This window comes from Pempheris klunzingeri, chromosome 11 (assembly GCF_042242105.1).
Source record: "Pempheris klunzingeri isolate RE-2024b chromosome 11, fPemKlu1.hap1, whole genome shotgun sequence".
NCBI classification, from domain to species: Eukaryota; Metazoa; Chordata; class Actinopteri; order Acropomatiformes; family Pempheridae; genus Pempheris; species Pempheris klunzingeri.
The window spans coordinates 22,767,403-22,790,356 of record NC_092022.1 but is presented as its reverse complement, the minus strand read 5'-3'; the positions used below and the strand labels follow the sequence as shown (position 1 = coordinate 22,790,356).

Sequence of the window (22,954 nt, the reverse complement as noted above, 5' to 3'; positions counted from 1 at the left end):
GAAACCGGAAATGATTCCCAGGAATCCTCAACATGGAGACTCATGAGTCCTTTCAGCTTCATTGCAAAGTTCTTGATTGAATGTATGAGGCCAGTCTGAAGGGAACTCTGCCTGGCAGCAGTTACCCAAATCCTCACCATTCATTTCCATCTTTTGCTGGGCAGCGTTATTCTTTTCTTTTTGGCCTTAACTCCAGAAGGTGCCTCAGAGTTTTTCATTTCTTTATCACCTGGTAGAGGACTGTCCAGTGTGGTTTAACATTTTTAAAACAAAGTGCTTCTTTGTCTGAAACCACTATGTTCACATTCTGACGTCTCTCAAATAGATCTCTACCTTTAAATGTAGTTTTACATGTCATAATGATTTATTTCTGCGCTGGGGACACCCCTCACAGACTGTCAATTCACCTGTATGGGGGGCTTTTTCAAATTCTTTATATTTAAATACAACATTAAGTGCTTCTGTTGGGATAATACAATCAAAGCTTTGGGAGAATGGGACGGGGGGGGACGGGGGGAGAGAGAATATAATAATGCACTTTTTTTTGGGAGGAGCGGGGTAATATCTTGCATACTTTGGGGCTTAAGGTGCATAAATTCATGGGAGTCTTAGCACAGCTAAGCACCAGGCTATGCTACATCGGTCAAAGTAAGATAGCACACTAATACCATGGTGGTGCAGAAGTGCTCCTGTGATAGATAACCAATTAATCAATAAAGGGGGTTAGCAGAGCTGCTAGCCTGCAGTGTTTTGGGGGACAAGGGTCACTGCACAGAAGAATGATACATCACTTTACTAAATCTTTTCCACATATCCAGAGTCTAACTCTGAATATCACTCTGAGTTCATGTAAGACAAACCTCACACGAGATGGCTATGGCAACAAACCGCATCGACACACAACTACCGACCATGGCGGCCAGGCCAAGATGCTGTAACCATGGAGACCACATCCACATCTGTCACCGTAACCGCAAGCTTAACATCTGTGTGCAGAGATTCAAACAACGGGACCATTAAAAACACAAAATAAGAAATTCAAACTGTACAGATACCCATACGTAAGAGGGGGCTCATTTAAGTGGTGGGTCGTAATGGGGGTGGGGCTTCAAGCTTCTTTTGCTCTGAGTGCGGGAGGGAGGCATTTAGGATTTTTGAGGGGTGGGGCGCTTACAGACTCATGGAGAAAACCTCTCTTCATAAAACAATGTAAAACCACATGAGAAAACTAAAAAGGAAGTAACAGCTAACTGCTTTAGCCTATCACATGGAGCAGCAGGGAGCCTCGCTTCACTTCCTGCTCCATGTGATAATGTGCACAGCTAGCAGGCAGGGCTACAAAAACAGGGAAAGGCAGTCGAACACAGAGAACTCTCTCAGAGCAGTGCACCCTGGGAAGGATGCCATCACTCCTCCTTCTGTAGTGCTCCGTCTGACGGGCAGTCGTCAAGGCAACAGGGGGCCTCCACTTCCACCCCCTCTGATTGGTTGTCTCTGCTGGCTAAGGCACACGGGATTGGCTGAGCCATGGGGGCCAGCTCCAAGGGCTGGCCGATGGCGGAGGCCGCTGAGCTGCCGTTCAGCTGCTGAGTCGCAACCTCTGGCATGGAGCCCGCCTCCTCTGAGGGCTTTGGGGGACTGCTGGATGGGGGGGATGACGTCTGGAGGAGGAAAGTCAGACAGAATTTTAACAGAACAGGAGGCATGATGGCAAGTAAGAAGAGTAATGTCACTGTCACATGTCACTGCATGTAGGAGAACGTACGACAAGCTTAAAGAGCTTAGAGTAAAAGTTTGGTCACTTGATTGAGTCGTACCTGTGTTCTGTTGGCAGGTGCCTTTTTCACCCCCCTTACTTTTGCTGGAACCTCTTTACCCCTCCTGTGAAGACGAAAGAGAAAGATGTTAAGATGGAACACAACCAGTATCAGCGGTCTGTTTCAGGGCTCATTCCCACTGGACAGATTTCACACAGAATTGGTAACCAAGTAAATCCATGCAGGCGGTTCACTTCAAGTTCAACTCTGGTGAACTTAGACAAACAAATTCAGACTCTCAACCTCTTTACGTTGTGACCATCAATTCAAAAGTGAAGTCCATATTCAAAATCTACTATTTCTCTGCTAAAACAGTGTAGAGCGCACGCGCACTTGAGTTACCTTGTAGTTCATCTTTAAAAAATTAACAATTGAAATCATCTCACTCACCCTTTCCCTGCTCCCACCGACACCACCTGCATGTTGAACCCCCCTCTCCCACGGATTGGTTTGTTCCCAGCCCACTGGCCAACAACCATGCCAGCTATCTCCAGTTTCCCTCCCTGAGGGGGGATGGACTGAATGCCTGAAGAAAGAAGAAAAGAAGTGACTACTGAGACACACTTTATTTATAGTCAAGTCTCAAATAAGAAACAATAACTCTGTCCCATTTCCATACTACATACTAAATGTATACAGTAAATGATATTCTTCGTTTACTTGGGTTTGCAGTTAGTATGCAAGAAATTAAGATACTTTACTATTTTATACTAGCAGGAAATTATACATGTGCCACTACATTCGGTGAAACGAACTCAGAGAAATCATTTGTGTAAATCAAAACTGAAGACGTCTCTGTTTGCCACTGCATTTTATCTGATTACCCAAAGGACTGTTTACGCTACACTGCAGCTGCGAGTAACAACAGATGAAAAGAAAGCATCTCTGTACCTGGGAAGGCTCTGGGTCTGTGCTGAGCAGGGTGATGTGGATGATGTGGATGATGTGGGTGGTGATGATGAGGGGGCATGCCACCCATGGGGCGCGGTGGGTAGAGTGGAGGCATGGGGTAGAAAGGCGGCACCATGGTGGGGGGTAGGAAGGCAGGAGGTGGAAGAGGAGGGGGAGGAGGAGGAGGCCGGGACAGGTTGATGCCCTCGAGGATTGCCTGACGCATCTTCTCGACTTTGGACACCAGCTCCTCCTGCAGAGCAGAGAGACAGCTGTAAGTGAGCCTTTCAGCTGCAGAGTTGCTCATGTGAAAACACCACACAGCCTGGGAATGTGTGAGTGGAGACGATGAATAGTAGAGACGTCCTGAGTCCATCCCAAGGACGATCCTTTCTTTGCTTACTCTACTGCATTTTTACACTTCTGCTTGCTAGTGTTACTAGTGTGCAGCGCTGCTATCCATGACCACAGCTCCACATGCAAGTGAAAATGAGAGCACGTGAGCATGTGGTGAGTCCAACACATCCCTAGTTCATTTCTGGCTGACACCGCGCGGCCATAGCATTACATTCACAAAACACACCCAGGTTCGTACCTGCCCCTCACACATGTCCAGCAGGGCGGCCCGGTCGCGGGCGGCCCGGGCCAGTTTGCTCTGGAACAGTTTGCCATCAAAAAAGCCCCAGGGACAGCAGTGTTCCCATGGCAACGGCTGGCCGCACACATCATTGATGAACAGCGCTGTGTCGACGCCAGCCATAAAGAGAGACGCCAGCTGCACGCCACGGGCATCCACCTTCTCCACCTGAAAGCAAAGGCACCACATTAAAAATGAACTGAGATACAACTGGAATACAAATTCAAGCCACTGTTAAGGTTACTGGCCAAGAAGAGGAGCCGTCGGCTAGGAAGTTTTTCTCATTTAAAAGCGTCTCTTGTTCTGTTTCCCATTCATCCTGACAGATGCTAGCAAGTTAAATTAGTGCAGTACTATTAACTCTTTTGAGTTTCCTAAAGTCAAACTGGTAGATAAGGTGAACGGCTGTGTGTTGTGGCAATCACACAGAGTTAAATTATCTTTGGTTCGAGGCAACAAATTAACAACGTTTGGTAGATAACTTGCAGAAGTACAGTAAACACTGAGGGGTTAAATTGGGATTGGAAACGGAGCGCCCCAAAGGCTTGGTGCGCCGCTAACGTACCCTAACATGCAGGCACAGGAGTGCCGTGCCCATCTGTGCTGCACACTCAGACAGCCTTGGGCCAATGTCACTGTATTCGATGGTGCCAGGATCGTTCTCATTGGTGCATAACATTTTAATGTTGATTTTAAAATTCAAAAGTCAATGTTATGATTGAAGCTTCAAAGCTTCGAACAATTCGGCACAGCCCTGTGAAGTACTGTGGTATGGTTGGTATGTTCAGTGGTTGTACCGCTGAGTTTGAGGACGCTGTAGGCTTGTGATCCTACATCGTATGCACATGGAGACTTAAGAGCAAAAAAAAAAAAAAAGAATCAAAATGAGAATTGTGTGCAGAAACGTGTATTCTGTGGAAAAACCCTGATCACTGATTATCCTACAAAGTAAGGAATGGCTTCTTACCTTGAGCTCCTGTAGCTGGTCGGGCTCGTAGAGCTGGCTGGAAACAGCCTGAGCCAGAAAGGCATCTAGCTCATGTCTCTGGAGGATCCTTCCCCCAGGCCACTGCATCATATACCTGAGAAAGAAGGCATAGCTCAACTTTAAGCTAACTTTAGAGCCGCGAAACAGCGGGTGTCTCCAGTTTACAGACAGCTCCAAACAACTGAACTGATAATCTGAACTGTTCCAATTTGAAATTTGACCTGATCAAAAGAAGCCAATAGTTACAAACTACGGAACTGGCACTCTAAATTCAGTGTACTCTGGTGTACAGGAACGAGGACTGTGCGTAACGGCAGACTAACAGAAATCATAAGTACCCTGTACATCCACTCAGTTTGGCATTAACACCAGCAGAGCACTAAATCTAAAAACTGACAGGTCATGCAGTGTCACCCACCACACAAACTTGTAAGCTATTCCTTTTACAGTTTTTCTCTGTTGTCAAGCTTCATCTCTGCTTATCAGCGTGTTCATCAAAGTGCCTGTCGATCGGCTGCATGTTTACTGACCTTACACAAAGCAGTGACTTATTCATACATTCGTTTGTGATGAACTTAAATTTGACTTTGATGTACAGTGCATATTCTCATGGATCAAGAGACGCAACACTATGATAGTCAGCGCAATATTAAATTTGTTCCATCACTCATCGTGATAAGAAAGCAGAACAGTTTACAATTTCTGCAGCACAATTACACAACACAAGACATTTTGTCATGTAACAGTAGGAAAAGATACCAACAGCTGCTGTTCCAAGAATAAAAAGCAGAACACCAGCTAACTGTACCCCAGGTTTGTGCTTCTCAAACATACAATAGCGGTTGGTTGCACATTAGCAAGGCCAGTAAACGCTGGAGGAAAAATGAACATGAGATTTGTTCCTCTGCAGTGGCAGTAAACATAACATATGGGCCCGCTGATAACAGTGACAGATTCAGAGCTTAACAAGATATTTATGGCTGATGAAGAGTGACATTATCCAACATCCAAAACAGTACAGTCACTTCCAGGAGTTTGATCGCCGACTGATTTCTGTTTATTTGCATTATTTGCACAGGTAAACGCCCGTGTGCTGGTGTTACTGGGAAAACCATCTGTTGTGCTAACTAGTGCTTGCTTGTGATAACTTGGCTCACAGTAAAGTACAACCGATAGCTGGAATCAAATAACACACACATTTTCAAATTAGACGATTTCCTCAATGACATTTGTCCGGTCTCTGTATCGTATCACACAGCAGCTACAGTGACTGTATCCTCCATTACTTTCTGTGGGCACTCTGAGCTCTATGCCACAGATTTTCCAGACAAGTTGAAAAATTCAAACTCTTGCAAGTGCACAACTGATGCCTCATTTGCATCGACTTTGTAATTGCACTGTGAAAAATTGGCTTTGCTGTTGGTGTGAACACGGTCGCAGTGGAGCTATTGGCTTCCTGTTGAACAACTAACCAACTAGTCATGACAGCAGCAGTGCACACACAGATTTTAGGTAACTGAACTACACCCAGGAGTGGTGTAGCACACTGTCATACCTGAGCACGCAACACATGAGCAGCAGATGCTGTGGGACCTGTGCTGGGTTGAGGAGGGCTGGGCAGTCGGAGCGTAGGCAGGCCAGGAAGGCCCTGGTTCTCCTGGAGCGGTCCTCACTGGCACGACCCAACCACAGCCGCCGCAGGTTGGGGCAGGTCCACTCCCGGAAACACAGGGCCGGAACCAGCTCTGGAGTCAGGGCTGACTTGGCTTTACCGCTGCTCCATTCTTTGACAATCACTGGAGGAACTGTAACACAGAGGAAAGAGAATTGCGTTTGGTATAAAAATGCTTGGACTGATGTGATGTTGGTACTATGGATTCATTAGGGACGATGGTGTTTCAGTGCCAGGCTTGGTGCAGCCTGGTATATTAGGGATGTGATATTATTCTAATCATGTAGCTGCTAACCATGAGAGTGCAGGAGTTCAACTCTGTAACTTCCAGTTATGAGACTATCTATTAAAGTCCTGAAATATATGAAGTGGTTTAATTCCCATGGTCGAGGGAACTTCTAGAGAACTGAGCTTTCTACAGCACATATTTTCACTTTTCATTTCAGGAAAAGTGCGAGTGTAATTGATACCAAAAAGGAATGCTCTATTACATTTAGATATGTCAGTAAGTCATGCTCAGGTGCCAGCATGCACCATATGAGGGCCGTTCGACCGGTATGTCCAAATGGAACAGGCTGCTGACGGTGACGACGTCAGCTGAACACTGGACAGCAGCAGAGGAGGGTCAAAAGTAGTTTAGCACCAGAGCCGAGAGCATCGGACCAGAGGACGTTAGACTGGCAAAATCAGTTTCATCTTTTAACTCCCATCTACAAACACACTTTTACAAACAGGCTTGATTTTAGCTCCACTCACTTTTATGTGAAATTTCCAATCTGTGACTTGCATTGTTTGTGTGTTTAGAGTTGTATCAGTTTTACCTTATATGCTACCTTTATGGATACGGTTGTTGTAGCTGTTTTATTTCAACTTTGTTGTTGTTTCTTTGAGGTTTTATTGTGTGTAAAGCACTTAATGAAAACGATTATACTATAATAAACTATTCTTTAAAAAAAAAGCATACTCGATAAATCAAGCTAAAAACAAATTTTGAGACAAAACTCAGTTTCTAGAGTTTACACCCAGCCATGCTGTTGCTTCCTGTGTTGCTGTGTTCAGTGATGCAGCTAAGAAGACAATGATTCACACAGCTTTAGGTCAAGGACCTTCTTTAAGCATTAGCATATGCACAAGGTGGCCCAGTAAAAAAGGTGAGCTTTACTTGGATAGAAAACTTGTCTAAGACCACAAGGAGATGTTAAGCCAGTGGCTCCCCCACTTCTGGTCCACTAGTTGTTAGTTCTCTCTGTATTTTGGCACAAATGGTTTCTTTCACTGGTTTTTCTAAATAGCTGAAATGTGGTACTAATATTTTGCCAGCAGTGGTGCTAATATATGCTGCATCTAAATGTACAGTTGCTACTCCATGTTCCCTCGTCAATGACTTATACTTATGTACTTATTACAAATATTTAACGTATTATCTTATATCCCCATAATCTTGGGTTACATGACAAAATAAAAGGTGTCCCTAAAAATGAGGCCACAATAGCTAATTCGCTAGCCAACAGATTATAATCTAAACATATAAGAACAAACAAGACACCTAATCTTGAAGTCGTCTGACTGCCCAGGCGACTACATCTCAGAGTTCAGGTCAGCATCAGTAAGACTGGCCTGATGCTGAGCCACTGTCATCCACGACCCACTACGGGGAAACATCTAAATAGTTACAGTCTATAACATCTATGTTATAGATGTGTGGAAAGCATGACCCTCTGGCTTTTTTCCGGGACACAAATTAAAGCATAAATGTGAGTGGATGTACAGTCTATATACTCTTCACAACCAGCAATGATCAATATGGGAGTCTACTCTACTCAGCTCCAGGACCTACCTTCCAGGGGAGCCCTCTTGCGGAGTGCAAGCCTCTCCAGGCGGCGGTGTGTTTCAGCCAGACTGAAGAGGACACCGTAGGCATACTGTCTGGCAGCACGGAACAGCAGGGAGGCAGGCGGCAGCTCAGAGTTACACTCATCCTCTATACACACTGGCATCTTCATCTCTCCCTGAGGGTGTAGTGGGAGGAGGGAGAAGTAAGGACACAGGGCTCTGATGAGATTGATATATTGCCTCTATCACCTTTTTATAACCCGTCTTTAGCTACACTAGGTGACTTGGGGGCATTGTAAAGACAAAGTACCTGCCTGCAGAGACAAATGAAAAGACAAACAAAACAAAAATGTCATCAAAGAGTGGAAAACCGTTTACCTTGGTCAATATGTGGAAAATCTGGGGGTACATCAGTCCTCTTCTGTGTCTATGCTCGGCTACACGAAGAACCTCAGCACTGACCTACAATGAAAAAAAACCAAAATAACATGTACCTTTGACCAAAACGACAAAATACACATTTTCAGCATGAGCTGCAACTGTTCTGTGTTACTTGGTTTGAAAGTATGTTTTCTTTACCGGACACACACCTGAGGTAGAGGGGGTGTGGTTATGTCCATGTGACTCCGCGTCGCCATAGACAACAGTGACGGAATGTTTGACCCGCTCCCGTTGCCTTGGGAACCGTCTCCAGAGGCCGAGCCCCCCCTTCCAGCAGGATCCTCCCACCGAGAGGGCTTCTCCGTCAAATGGCTGAGAGAAAGGGGATTTTAATGGGAGTATTCAGTCATCCTGGCCTGGCACTTATCATGTGTGTTTACACAGTATCAACATTTCTGCACAGAAAGCATTTCCTCAAACACGTTGTGTGCTGTTGAAACAAGTTTGTGTTCAATGCTCACTTTGTTTCAATAGTTGCTATTGTAAGCCCAACACTTAACACACTCGAAAAAACTCCAAAATGTTCCCACCTTTTAAACTCAATTTGGAAGATTAATGAGTCAACAAAACGTGAGAAGAGACAAAAATTCATCACAATCACATGTGTATCCCCTGTAGATGGTTTTCCCTGCTGCTCAGTCACTGTAATCCCTGAGAGCTCTAAGCTGCAGCGGGGCTACTTTACACCTTAAGCTTGTTGACAAAAAGTCAGCCAATCAACACATGTACTTATGTGCTGTAGAGCTGCTATGGATGCACTGCATTGCAGGAGACGCTCATCGCGTATTAACCTGGCTTTAGGAATGTCCTGATCAAGGTTTTTGGCCCCGCTTCCAAGACCAATCTGATAAATATCTGACACATCAAAATAAAAAGGTGTGACCTACTAAATTTAGCACCCGTTTTTTTTTTTTTCAGCTACTTCATCCAAATACTGGAAGTCCATATTCAAAAATATGAAGATTATATTCTTAAATTACTAAAAACTGGGAGGATGCCACTCCTTGAACGCAGTGACGCAGTCCACTATAGAAAAGATGTATCACCCTGTTAGAACAACAAAAACACTCGTGGAGCTTCTTCCCTCACAATCAATCTTTGGCCCAGAGCTTGCAGAGAGCACTATAAGCACACACCATACAAGTTTAATGTTGGCTTGTTATCACGTTACTCGTAGAATTAATTAGCAAGGGCTGATTTGACCTGCCTGCAGCAACGTTTGACATTTTAACCAGTGAAAGTGATGGTCCGCATCAGCTACAAAACAAACTGGTGGCTTGTTCTCATTACTTCACTGAAGTCTACTGTGCTTTTTCCACCTCTTCCTGTTAATGTTGAGGCCCTGTCCCCTTTAAGACACACAGCAGGGATTCAGGAACTGGTTGTTGCTGACTTTATTATTTAATATAGCTATAAACTAAGAGGCAGTGCCCAGCAGATACATGACTTGCATTTATTTGCAGTGCATGGTTCAGCTGCATTTCTTGCTCAGTCATGTTTGCCTCATGGACTGTATAAAAGTGGACATAAACTCCGACTTGAAAAGTGAAGCCAATGTGGAAGAGCCTTAAACCTGCATTCTTAGTAAAGGCCAGCAGGTGGCGAAAAAAAAGACTGGTTGTATGGAAGCCTATGAAAAAATGGGCCTGATCCTCCCTTGATTTATTACCTCAGTGAACACTAATGTCCTAATAAGTTTGTGGTCTCAAATGCTAGATTCAAGTTTTCTTCAATACAGCATGACAGTCATTTTTTAAATGATGGCCCCATGTACAGTTATACAGATGATAAAGCAGGGTATGTTTTCAGACGGGTCAACCTTGTGACTACTCTTATCAGAGACGGGTCATGTCTAAACCTAACCAATCAGAGCCTATGGATTGAAGGTGGGGAAGAAAAAAAAGAAAAAGACAAAAAAAAAAAAGCCAAGCATAACTTCTGACTCCATTAACTAAGATGATGATGGCCAAAATACTAGAGGATTCAAAACAGCCGTCCATACACAAATGGGTGGCGTCACAGTGGCTATGTTCACTTCTTCTATACAGTATAAGGTTTGCCTTAATGTCAGTCTCAGCTCTATGAGAGGGTAAACGTGATGGTAAAGCAGGACTTGATATTGATTTGAAAGACAGAGCTCTTTCTAATCCCTCTCAGACATGAAATACATACAGCAATATTGCTGGCTTCATCTATCTGACATGCGGGGACCGTTATGGAGAATGGCTCAATGCTTGCACGATATCTGGGACCTGGTGTGTGAGAGAAAACAGTGGCACAGCTGGAGAGCAGCTGTGAGTTGAAAAGCAAAGCCCTGTATTGATAGGAAGAACAGTGCTCTGTGGCGGATTATTATTGTGTCATTGATGCCTTAATTAATGACCATTTTGAGTGCCATGGACTTTCACCCCCCTTCTCACAAGTGAACCCCCTGAACTTAATCATGTAGGAAAGTTCTGCTGCAGTGCACACAAGCAGACGTTAACTTATTAGCTCACATGCTAATATTCATATATTCAACCACACAGCTGACATGAATAAAAATAGAAAGTATCTAGAGCAAGTGCTTGTGTGATATTATAGTGGTTGTGCAGGGGAAGTGGTGTTCCCCTGCATGACAAAGGGAAAAATTATTTATATAAACTTATGTGATGCAAGAACCTCCCTAACAATATAAATTTGATTTATTTACAGTGTTTCCTTGAGAAAAATGTATGCATTATAAGCACTTTAGTTTTCTCAGTGCATAAGAAACGACAATTCAGACGTAAATTTAACATAGTGCTCTTAATACCCATATTAAGAACATTGTGTGTTCTTAATATGGGTTGCAATCAACAATTATTTTCTCAATTAACTCATTCATTTCTCTGTCTATGAAATGTCCGAAAAACAGCCATAAACCAAAAGACAACTGTACAAGACAAAGGAAATCACCTAACAATTCAATTCGAGAAGCTGAAACAAAATAAATTTGGCACTTTAGGCATTAATGCATTATCATAATTCTTGCCCATTTGTTTTCTGTTGAGCCTTTAATTGACTAATCATTGCAGCTCTAAACATAACCTTTCTAAACTTTCTCCCCGTGTACTAAACCTTGTGCTGGGGCAGTAAATATGTAACGTTAAATTACCATCACATTGCAGTAACAAGCAGCTAGTTTGAAAGTGACTCTTCTCTCTCATATTCCAGCATTTTTGTTCTGTTGTTAACAAAGTGGGCCACAGCAGTAAAGTCACAACATGTGGCATTAAACAAATAATTAGCACAAAAGTCACTGTTTCCCAGGAATAAAGTGGCCTTTGAAAAATAATTTGACTAAACAGCAAACTCCCACAAATATCTGAGCGCTTTTTAAAAGTCAATTTCCATTTTCTCCACTGTCTCCATTTTCATTGTGGACATCACTGTTACAAAGTGTACGCTCTCCTTGTGATTAGTTAAAAAAGGTGCCACGCACTCACAATGCTAAAGTCCCCCTTTTGCTTACAGGAGACATGTTATACAAAACATTCAACATAAGTGCGTTAAGTGCAGGGCCTGTTGAACATGTGACCTCCTTCAGCAAGCCTGAATCCACACCACTGTCCACCAGTGTTGTCCCCTCCCTAACACTGACTTCAGTAAAACTAAAATGTTGAAGATGTGATAAAAACACATAAATTGTTCTGCTGTTGGCTGCAAAAACCAAAACAACGGTCTGCATGTCCTCCCACCATCAGAGCAAGTGAAGACCCAGCAGCTTTACTTCAGTTAGGATGGAAATGAAACAGAAATGTCCTCACAAGTACTGCAAAACTGCAAGAAAGTGGGCACACACACTTTTTTAACGAGGGCTGTTAAAGGTACAAGCTTAATAATAGATGAATACCAGCTGTCCCTGACCCGACTTCAGACATGGAAGCTTTATGTTTTGCCTTGTTTTATGCTGTTTCGCTGTTAATTTGGCAGGTTAGCATGTTGAACTTGCCGTCAGCATGGTGCTCGGCTAACGTAGTCCCCTTTAGAGACACCTGCTGAGCTGATGCAGGAGTGGGTGAGGGGTGCCTGCTCAGGCTGCAGTTAGCTGACCAATCATAGCAGACTGGGCTTTCAGACAGGCTGAAAACAGCTGGAGCAGCCATGTCCAGTACCCCCAAATGAAAACATGAACCAGAAAATGAGCATCCTTTAAATATAATAAGGGAGCTAACAGTTTGCTAAAACCTGAATAGTGTAAACACAACTTTCCTTCCTGTCTTACTTTGCGTTGTTATCGTTGGGTTCATCTCCATCCGATGACGAGGAAGGAGACGGAGAGGGACCAGACTGAGTACCAGTGTGATGATTGGGTAATCGATTTCCCCCCTGAGTGGAATCATATGGAGCTGACCAATCAGAGAAGCCCATCTTGCCCGTCAGTGAGTCGTTGCAGTCTTGGGACGGTGGCGGTGGGTTCTGGAACAGAGGGGTGGAGCCAGGTCCATATGGAGCATTTGGATAGGTTGGCTTTAACCCCGGAACCTGGGGAGGAGGGATCTGTGATTGGACAGAGGGGAGAGGAAAAGGAAGAAAACAAGCACAGGAGCAGACGGGGAAAGCAGAGAGGAGAGAGGGTGGTGTGAGGGGTGGGCTGATACTGTCCTATTTTATTTCACATCACACTAGAAGCATCTAATAAAGGCTGGTGGGAGGATTTGGGATGGAAAGGACTGCGCCCCCCTCCCCTAGCCAGTTGTCCCCCAAATGAGCACATGCCACAAAGGGATTTCAAAGAGCAAAAACACTTAATCCACTCTGCTACATGTAGATTTACGTCGAGCAAGGAACAAATTACACACATGTCAAAGGGGAGAAAGGATTACCAACCAGGCGGAAGAGTCTACCTGATTCTTTCCAAGGTGCATCGGTCCCATGTGGCCAGGTGGTCCCCCAAATGGAGTGGGTCCAAACCCAGGTACTAGACAGGGGCGCACGCAAAAATAAAAACAATAAAACCAAAAAACCAAGTATGTGAATTAACGTTTTGTTTCATTCATGCATGTTTAGGAAGCCAACCCTTATTTCATAATTGCGCAGACTAATGTGATCTAAACTTTACTACTCACAGATGAAAGAGGAGGGCCCCATGTTGGGCGAGCGTGGTTTGGAGGCAGCTGAGAAATACTCCACAGCTTTCTTGAACCGCTCCACCTTGTCCTCCATACGAGACTGAAGAAGAAGGAAACACAGCATTACGTTGACTACATATCATGCTGGGATTCTAACTGAGCAAAGTGCTGAGTAATTACTGAGTAATTCCCCTTCAGACCAAAGCAAGGACTTGTAATAATCTCAAGTTGGCCATTGGTGATCATTTTCCAAACTGAAGCGACTCAGCATTAATATGAAGGTGTAAACACAGGTGCCATTAATAACTACAGCATCAGCACGGTTGGGTTTTAATGATCCACTTCATTACAGATCTGGATCTAAATCAGTACAATACCTAAATGTCTTAATTACAGAATATTTCCACCCTTATCATTTTCCTTATTAATAACAAATCCCATGGAAAAATCCCCAAATTAACCACGTTAGTCTGACATGTCTCAGCCACAAATCCACTTGTTCCTATTGATGACAGAAATCTTGACACAGGTCAAATATATACTTGCATTGTCAGAAAGGTCTTACTAATTCCCAGGGCTCTGTAGTTTTAAGAAAATTTGATTAAACCACAAGTAAATACGGCATTTGTTGGGGACTATTTTGAGTCGCAGATTCACATGCATTTGGTGCTCTACAGAGTATTTGTATGATGGATTGAGTCAGAGTTAACAACAGTGCCCGTGTTCATCATCATGAAGGACATGTCACCCAGTAGAATGGTGTGGCTCACTGGTGTATTTTTAATAGTTTTTGGACAACAATGGAGCTCCATGGCACGGAGGAATAACACATCAGGCTTTGGAAACACAGCCAGTATGAGCAGTTTATCACCAGACTTATCCTTTAATGTCCACGTCCAACAAGTCACTCTACAACTCACAATATTCTCACAGCAAAAGGGAGCATTTTGGGAGTCATTTGCTTAAACAGTTTTTATACCATAGCTGTCAAAACGTTTTTGTCATTAGCAGAGCTGTAGACAACCAAAGAAAAACTTGGCTGACTGAAACTCTACCTACTACTCAAACAATTGATTGGTTATAATTCATTCTAATTAATTCCCTGCACTGTCAACACACAAACACACACTGGTTTTCTTCTTTCTTCTGCTCCACGTTCTTCTTCTTGCACTCTCATATCAATCAATCCCCTCAAATCAGCACCATTCCTCCAATACCGGTGAATTACAGCATTGCAGCAAAAACGCATACATACAAAAAAAATTGAGAAGGTTTTTCTCCTTATGAAAACAACACCAGTAACTATCCGACCAATGAGAATGTGGTCGGAAAAAAGCATATCAACTGACTGACCAACCAACCAGAAGGTGTCACATGTGAGCACATGCTGGGCCGGTGCCACCAGTCTTTAGGTATGCACAGTACGGTACACAGCTAAAGCAGAGATATATTCAGTCGATTTTGGCTATAGGATTAAGTAGAATAAATATTACTGATTTCATCTTCTTGACTTTTATCAAACCTACAGTTCTTAGCCCCAAGAGATGTTCAGTTTACCGTCACATGTGACAAAGACATGCATCAATCCTCACATTAGAAAAGCTGAAACCAGAGTTTTTTGTATTTCAGCTCAGAAAATTACTCAAATAATAAATGATTAATCAATTAGCAAGATAGTTGATTTTTTTTACCTGTAGATTTTACAGTCTGTTGTCTTTACAGCTACTGCAGTTTCAGCTCAGCCACAGACGTGAATGCCACTGGACTCCAACCCTACTTGCTCAGTCAAAATTTGTGTTTTACGTGTAATCAGTGCTGTACATACTGCAGCAGCTTCATCTGATGAACCAAAACTAGATAAAATACATGGATCTATATATGGAGTGGTGTCATCCTGTGGTTTAGCACTGATGTGTGAGGAAGTGCAAAAGCTGACTCAGGTCTTGTGTCAACAGTGATGACCTACTTAACCATCAGCAACAGTCTGGTGTGTGAGGTCAGAAATGAAGTTAAAAGCATGCTTGTTATCCTGTGTAATACATTTTTCCCCCCAATAAACATGATACCAAAAACCAATCAGTAATAATCATTGAGAAGGGGCAGTGTTCAGTTGGCCAACCTGTGACTGTTTGAAGACATCTCTGGCGATGGCGTCGAGGTTTCCCAGGTCTTTGATGGAGGAGACGTACTCCGAGACGGCCTTGATCACCACCTCACAGGGCGGAAGCACCAACTGATGGGCTCGCACCTGAGACAGCACCAAGGTTATTAGTCTTAGTGCCTGTTTGGCAAGGCTTAACACTGGGATATAGAGTCACATGAAGATATTCATCTGCATTATTTATCATTTTATTTGAGAGAGGTAAGCAAAAGCCTCTTACTACTTATTGTACCGTGAGATGGCTGATCAATTAGACCTCAGCTAAAAAGGCAGGACTTCTTACCACCACTCCAATTACAAGTTGATGGCTAGATTTTGGCATTGCTCTATTAACAAAGACAATTCCATTATGGAAGGCATTTGTGCTGTATTTTGACATACAACTAAATCTCTAGATCTAAATGAGACCTTTAAACCTGTGAAAATGGAACTCCTGGGGGCAGCCCCAAACTGGCCAGGAGAGATCTTTGTTTGCATAATCCTCTTTAAACTGATAAAAACAATAATACAGCTCGAGAATTCATTCTTCTTGCAGCTTTGCAGACTTTTATTGACTTTCATAGCCCTTTAGCTATGTTAGCTATATCTAGCTCGAAATATTGGTGGTTTTATTAATGACTCCTCCAGTCCAACTATTGAAGAATCCTTGGGCAAGATACTGAACCCAAAAACACTCATGAATGTGCTGTGAATAGTTCATTTCAGAATGATGGCCATATTGGTGTATGAATGGTGTGAATGTGAATGCAGTGTTTCAGCTTTGGGTTCAGTTCAATTCATTAAATGTTAAATCTTTTGTTCATGTTTTTACATTCAGAATCAATTTGGGTCGATAAGTTGTGCACTTTAGCAAAACTAAATGGAAAAAACATGACTGATTTTTGTTTCTTTATTTATGATACAAATTCAATAATGCTATCAATTATTTTGGTTTATTGAGTTACATAAGCTTTTAGCTGAGGTTGTGCAGGTTTTCGGGATATGAAGCATTTGAAGATACTCCAAGAGCACAAGCACTGGCAGACCTTGTATATTGAAAGTTCAAAGGGTTAAATAAGACGGGCTTGTTAAAATTTTCTGAATGTAATTTAGAACTCTTCCAAAGAGAGAAATAACATTCAGAAGATGCCTTCACTTCAGACTTTCTCGCTAAATAAGCTGCATCCGATTCTGCTCGTCTCACTCGTCGAGTTGTATATTTAATTCATCTGTTTGGTCTTATTAGTCATGACAGAGGAGACTGAATTCCTTCTGTTGCTCCAGGCATTCACTCATTATCAGTGTATCTTATAGGAATGGATGAAGGCTCCAGATTGATATACTCATATTCTTGGTAAGCAGCACCGTCTAAACTTACTGATAAATGCCACATGTCCTCTTCTATCAAATTCATCTGAGGCAAAACGCCTGCTATGAAGTGTGTGTGTGTGTGTGTGTGTGTGTGTATATATATATATATATATATATATATATATATATATATATATATATATATATATATATATATATATATATATGTGAAAATAATGGGCAAAATGGAGGCGAGGAATGCCATGGCAAGCAGTTTCGGTGCCCTGTCCATTGTTTCCAGTCATCACACCACCTCCAAGTCTGTTATCAAACGTATACCAGGAACCGCAAACAAATAGTCAATTTTTGCACACAATGACCACGGCAATTTGCCTGGTGAACATATTGAATACTGAAGATTAAAACATCAAATTCTTTTTTTCTGGTGTGCGATTGCGATTTTAATTATCTATAAACAAAACTGTATTTTCTTCCCATTACTGACTCATTCATTCAAATCATTTTTATCAATTTCATGATTTTAAAATGTTGTCAATAAAAGTCAACATTTCTTGCACATTTCACAACAAAAGCCTTCTATTGATAGGAGAGCATTATGCCTCTAACCCACTAACATGACCTTATTGTGAAATAGCAGCACTCAGCAACAGAAAATTAGCACAGTAAATGGAAGATGATGAGAAAACAGGGGAGCATGTAAAGGTCTGGTTCAGTTTACATGTGAAGTAAATCAGGGCTCATGTCATGTCAACTAATTGCAGTTTTGCATGGTTACTGGAGCTAATCATTTCCTCGAGTAAGCTGTGGTGCGCAGAGGACTTTAGACACATTTGGTACCTTGAGAGAAGCTAGTGGGTGTTCTGGTCCCAGCAGACTCCAGTGGAAGGCAGCCAGGTCCTCATCAGGCAGAATATGATTTCCTGCAAGAAAGGAACTCTTAAAAGCTTGCTGTGCCAATGAACAAAGATGACAGATAAATACAGGTGCCGAAACCACAAGTCACAAGTAGTGGTGCGTCTTTTAGTGAGAAAACATCAATGAGGAACGTGGGATACATGTTTGATTTTGTGTATTTGTGTGTGAAGGCTGGCGTATGTGACAGAGTGCTGCTTGTTACCCAGCAGAGCAGCGAAGCAGGGCAGGTGCTGTGTCTTGAGCCCGAGCTGCCTGGCGGCTTCAGACAGCAGATACTGGTGTGTGGTCAGGTTCTTGCCGTTCCAGCTCAGTTTGAGCGCGTGCGAGGAGAAGTAGGCGGGTACGTTGCAGAGGGCGAACTCAGAATCCTGAGCAATCAAGCCTGCAAATCCAAAGTCCCTGTAGAGAGACAGCACTTCCTGGTGGTGGTCCTCCAAAGTCTGTACAACCTGTGGATACAGAGTCAACCAACTCAGTCTGCTGGGTCACAAAAACACAAACTCTGGATCAGAGCTGCAACAATTAGTCTATTAATCCATTTGTTGTCAGCTGTAAGTTAATTACCAACTATTTTAATAATCAATCTATTCATGTCCAAATTCTCTGATCTTAGCTTATCAGATGAGAACAGTATCTGATTTTTAGTCCTCGGTGTCATCATCTTAGGCTCTGGGAAACTGATCACATTCCTAAGCATTTTCTGACATCTGAAAATGATCCGACAGATTAATCCATAATGAAAATAATCGTGAGTTGCAGTCTGAAACATAGCACCTCCTCCTGAAATGTTTACATCCTGCTAGGAGAAGCCTAGTTTGGCATGTATCCATTATGATGTTCATATTTCAAGTTAAAGCAGCAGAGTTGTGTAGAGCTGCAACGATTAGTCAATGAAACAGAAATTTTAACCTGCAAGTACTTGGATAATTGGGTTTTTTTAAGTAAGAGTGCTAAACCTTACCCAGTTCCAGCATCGTCAATGTAAGGAGTTGTGGCTTTTCTCTTTATTATATCATAATAAATGGAATATATATATTTGCATTGTGGACTGTTGGTTTGAAAAAAATAAGTGATATGGGGACTGTGGAAATTTTTGATTTTCACTATTTTCTGACATTTTATGGACCAAATAATTGGCAAATCAGTCAATAATAAGAATAATAATTTGTTGTGGCCTGACAGTAGTTGTTGTCTCTATAATTGAACTATGAACATGAAACAACACACCTAACTGAGTCAAATATGGACATGCATCTGAGAAACTGACCAGCCACCATGCTAGCTGTCACTGCAACACACTTCAGTGTTGCAGTCGGCCACTGGTGCCGACACTCCGTATACCAGCAAAATACTTCAGCTCCACAGCCCATAAAAGTAATTAATAAACCACTGTTTGCTCGCTTGCAAAAATGAATTTGGGGGAAAATTGTGCTGCACCAATCAGTTCCAAAGCAGAGGTAGTGATGCAGATACGTGGACGTAAGGCGACACAGTTGCTTTAGAGCACACTCATGCTGAACCCAGTTGGTGGGTGAGGTGTCTGGTTATGCCAGAGAGAGCAGGACAGCTTCACGATTCGGACAGAATTGTTATGCTAATCTTTTTAATCAACGTCAGTGTTAATCAGTGTGAAAACTAAATAATTACAATCAGTTACTTCATTAAAAATCTATTTAATGAGCTGGTAATCAAATCTCTGTCTTCAAATGAATGCAATAAGGGGTAGGATAGGCAAAGCTGATAATGAGAAAACTGTGTCACGAGACTTGTTCAAACTGCTTGATCTTATTTGTGTTCCTCACCGATTATACTGAAACTAATAACCAGTGTCAACAATCATAATAATATATGTGCAATCATTCCAAATAGACAGACTGAAAGACTGTGTGCGCATGTGTGTGAAGCTGAACAGGACACCAAAGCAAGAGCTGCACAATGACTTTAGTAAAGGTGTAATTCAAGCAGAGGTGAGATACTTGAAGCTGAAGAAATAGGAATGTTTCTCAGAACGCAGGTAATAAAACAAGTAAGTACACATGGGAACTGTGAGTAATGATACCACACATGCACAAGGAGCATCTGAATGTGTTGCACTGTATCATGGGTGGGAGTTTTCTATTCCAACTAACCTCTCACACACTACGGCATTGTGCTTTTCTGATACTAGCATGCAAGCAGATGGGAAGGCAGATCAGAGGCAAAAGGAGACAGCTAGGTAATGCTGAGAGGAGGCAACAGTGAGTGAGAGGCAACCAGCGGATTTGCAGCATTTATCGCAGCTTTTCAACATAACATTATGACTCACATTTCCTTTTTCAAACACATCGTGTTAAGTTTTTCTTTTCCACGTAATGAGATGTCACCACAGGAGAGTTGAATGACAGTCTTTATTTCACCTTACTGTATTATATTCTGCAGGCTAATAATAGCAGAGTAAGATGGAGTAGTAGTGCATACACCTACATTTTTGTTATCAGACCAAATATTATTTTTCATTGAAATATTCTCAATCATCAATCAAATTAAAGACATATGTCATTATTAATGTTCCAGTGTCTGGCACTTGGGAACTATAAATAGTCTACCCACTCAGCACTTGTTCAACAATGTATGCAGGGTTCATTGAGTTCATGTTATGTAATATATAGGCTAGACTAGGTCATGTTGTCCAATGCATGTTTGTAAGCCTTCTTAAAGAAGGGTGCACAAACTGATTTAGCAGCCACCTAGAAGACAATCTGTTGCACTGGATACACTCCCCCTCCCAGCAGACCATCCCAAATACATCCATGACAGAAGAGCAGCTACAGGCACCAGCTAGAGACAGAAATCTCTGCTCTGCTGGCTAGAAAGAGCCAAAGCAGCACAGCTCGTTAGCCTGATCAGGTCTGTATTTGTGAAAACATTAATCAACTAAATTCCGAACTGCCTCGTTTCAGTGGTTAGGGCTGACTGTTGCACTTGACCACCAAGTGGAAGGAGTTAAAACAGCGCTGGGTGGTGTAAGCTACTAAAAAGGCCGTGCAACCAGAAGGGGCAAGTGTTAATTGAGCTGCACCACAACAAAACAACTTCACACAGCCGTGATCGCATTGCTCACCCGCACTCGGAAGCGGAACATGGCGAGGCGGACGCAGTGGCTGAGGCAGGCCGGGGGCAGGAACCATGCCCGTGGAGGCGGGGTGGCCTTGCTGCCGACGTGGTTGACTATCAGCTGCGCCGTCTGTCGCTGGCCCTGAGCTCGCCGCGCCCACTCGGGCCAGCGTTCCTTCCCCAGAGTGCCGTTAAAAACCACGACCAGCTCCAGGCCACCCTGGTACAGGCACGCCTGTGACAGGGCAGCCAGGTAGCCCAGCATGGCGTTCCACTCGCCCCCGCACACCCAGTCCGTCTGGTAGCCGCCGTAAAGGCGCTGCAGGCCGGAGTCAGCGTCGATTAGGATCCTGGCAGGCGGGGGCGGGGGAGGCATGGGCCCTGGGTGATGTGGGTGGTGGTGAGGGTGATGGTGGTGAGGGGGCTGGCGGGCCGCGGTACGGGCAAGCTTCAGGAGGTCCACCGGGACTGCGGCCCCGGGACACCGTTTCTCTAAATACTCTTGAAAGCCCTGCACTCCCATGACGGTGTTGTTGAGCCTGTGTGTCTGGCCGGGAGCGGGCTCTGAATACGTTCTGTACGCCGTGTTTGTAATGTGATGTGGGGCGAGACTGTAGCTAGCTGTGCACTTCAGGCAAGCTAACTGGTCTCCGATGTAGTGACTAACTGTAGTTTGGTTAACCCTTCAAAACAACTTATCTGTCACCCAGACTAGTGAAATGAGTCACCATGCACCGCTGTACAAGTGTGCCTGCTAGCGTTACTTGTTCCGAAATCAAAATGCCAATTCCTCAGTTTTGGTCGTGGGTGCTCAGTTTAGTGTCCATCCCTATGGATTTTTGGTTAGATGCCAGCAAGGCCAGTGTAGCTACCTACAACCAGAAAAAGTTCAACATATTTCCTGCTCCCATAATTTGGCTTTGACATAACCAGCTTCAAAAATGTTGTAGGCAGCTTATAACGGAAATGCAGCAAGGTGGTGGATATTGTTGAGAAATGCCTACAAAATTATTATCCTGCTGGTTTGTGCACATGAAACAGATGCAATACTGCGCATTAGTTAGCAACCCACAGGCTGGATGGCCAGTTCGCGGACATGATGTTACACCGAGAAGCTTGCAAAATCGGTATTTTTATCTGACAGGTAAAATATCTGACATTTAATCTGCACTACCTCAGGCCAATTTCGGCACGTTTGTAGCGGTAGCTTGTTGGCTCGCAGGTGTCAGAACATCAATTAAAACAAACTAACAAGCTGTGTGCCTGGCTAGCTGAACTAACGTTTGCTAACTGTGTGGCTAGCTGTTAGCTGCTGGCAGGGTCCCCGGCGTGATTTGACGCGTCAACTCCCGAAGACAAGTCCGGGGCGGACACGACGCGGAATGAGATGGATGTTTGACGAAATAAAAGAAAAGTAACTAAAAGAAAATAAAAATAAAAGCCCGATGGTGCCTCCCTCGCTTTCTTCCACACTCACGGCTTCATGTTGCAGAGGGGAACGTTACTTCCAAGCGACATCAGCCATCTTGCGACTTCCTCGCGGCCCAGTGGAGTGGGAGGGAAGGCGGAGGGAAGGTGGAGGGAGGAGGTGCGGCCCAGGGACGCCGGGAAATGTAGTCCGATAGCCACATCACGTCAGGATAGGAAGGCTGCAGCGAGGAACAGAAAGAAACTACAACTCCCAGCACAAGGGTACAGACGTTTTGGACGAGGATGAAAAGCTGGAGAGTAGAATTTCTCCAAGTGGCCCACAAGTGATTTAAGTACAACCTCCGTTATTTGTTCCTTGGTCAATCTGAATACAGCTCTGACCACCTCTCCTGCATATCAAAATGTTAAAATTCACAATATAACGCAAGCCAACTGCTCCTGTGGGTAGGTCAATGCTGATGATACAGTCTATGCCTAGTGGAACTACTTCTCAAGTACTTCAGAAGTAAATTAGGAAGTATAAATAATGAAAACGCGAATTAAAGAACGAATTAGTCGTTACTTGAGAAACACGAAAAATGATTTTGAGTGGTGTAACAGGTAGAATGGCGCTCTCCCGTACATGTTACATCTTCGTGTGTATGTCGCCTCCCTGTGGTTCAGATGAATGC

General features: G+C 43.4%; 1 protein-coding gene across 1 annotated transcript; it reads right to left on the bottom strand.

Annotated features, from left to right (window-relative positions):
- Positions 1-496: 496 nt before the first annotated feature.
- On the bottom strand, positions 497-22,386 carry fam120c (family with sequence similarity 120 member C). The gene is made up of 17 exons (XM_070838896.1): positions 20,860-22,386; positions 17,962-18,208; positions 17,682-17,764; positions 15,492-15,620; positions 13,370-13,472; positions 13,148-13,221; positions 12,526-12,800; positions 8,429-8,591; positions 8,217-8,300; positions 7,843-8,014; positions 5,889-6,138; positions 4,313-4,427; positions 3,304-3,513; positions 2,709-2,961; positions 2,208-2,343; positions 1,818-1,881; positions 497-1,661 (listed from the first exon to the last, which is right to left on the bottom strand). Exons 1-17 carry the CDS (start codon positions 21,373-21,375, stop codon positions 1,407-1,409), a joined length of 3,129 nt encoding a protein of 1,042 aa, XP_070694997.1. The 5' UTR covers positions 21,376-22,386; the 3' UTR covers positions 497-1,406.
- Positions 22,387-22,954: the final 568 nt, after the last annotated feature.

Coding starts and splice junctions, on each gene's coding strand:
- fam120c (XM_070838896.1), bottom strand. CDS start 21,375: ATGGGAGTGCAGGGCTTTCAAGAGTATTTAGAGAAACGGTGTCCCGGG. Junction 12,801..13,147: donor TGCACCTTGGAAAGAATCAG/GTAGACTCTTCC, acceptor GTCCAATCACAG/ATCCCTCCTCCCCAGGTTCC. Junction 2,962..3,303: donor TGGACATGTGTGAGGGGCAG/GTACGAACCTGG, acceptor TCTGCTCTGCAG/GAGGAGCTGGTGTCCAAAGT.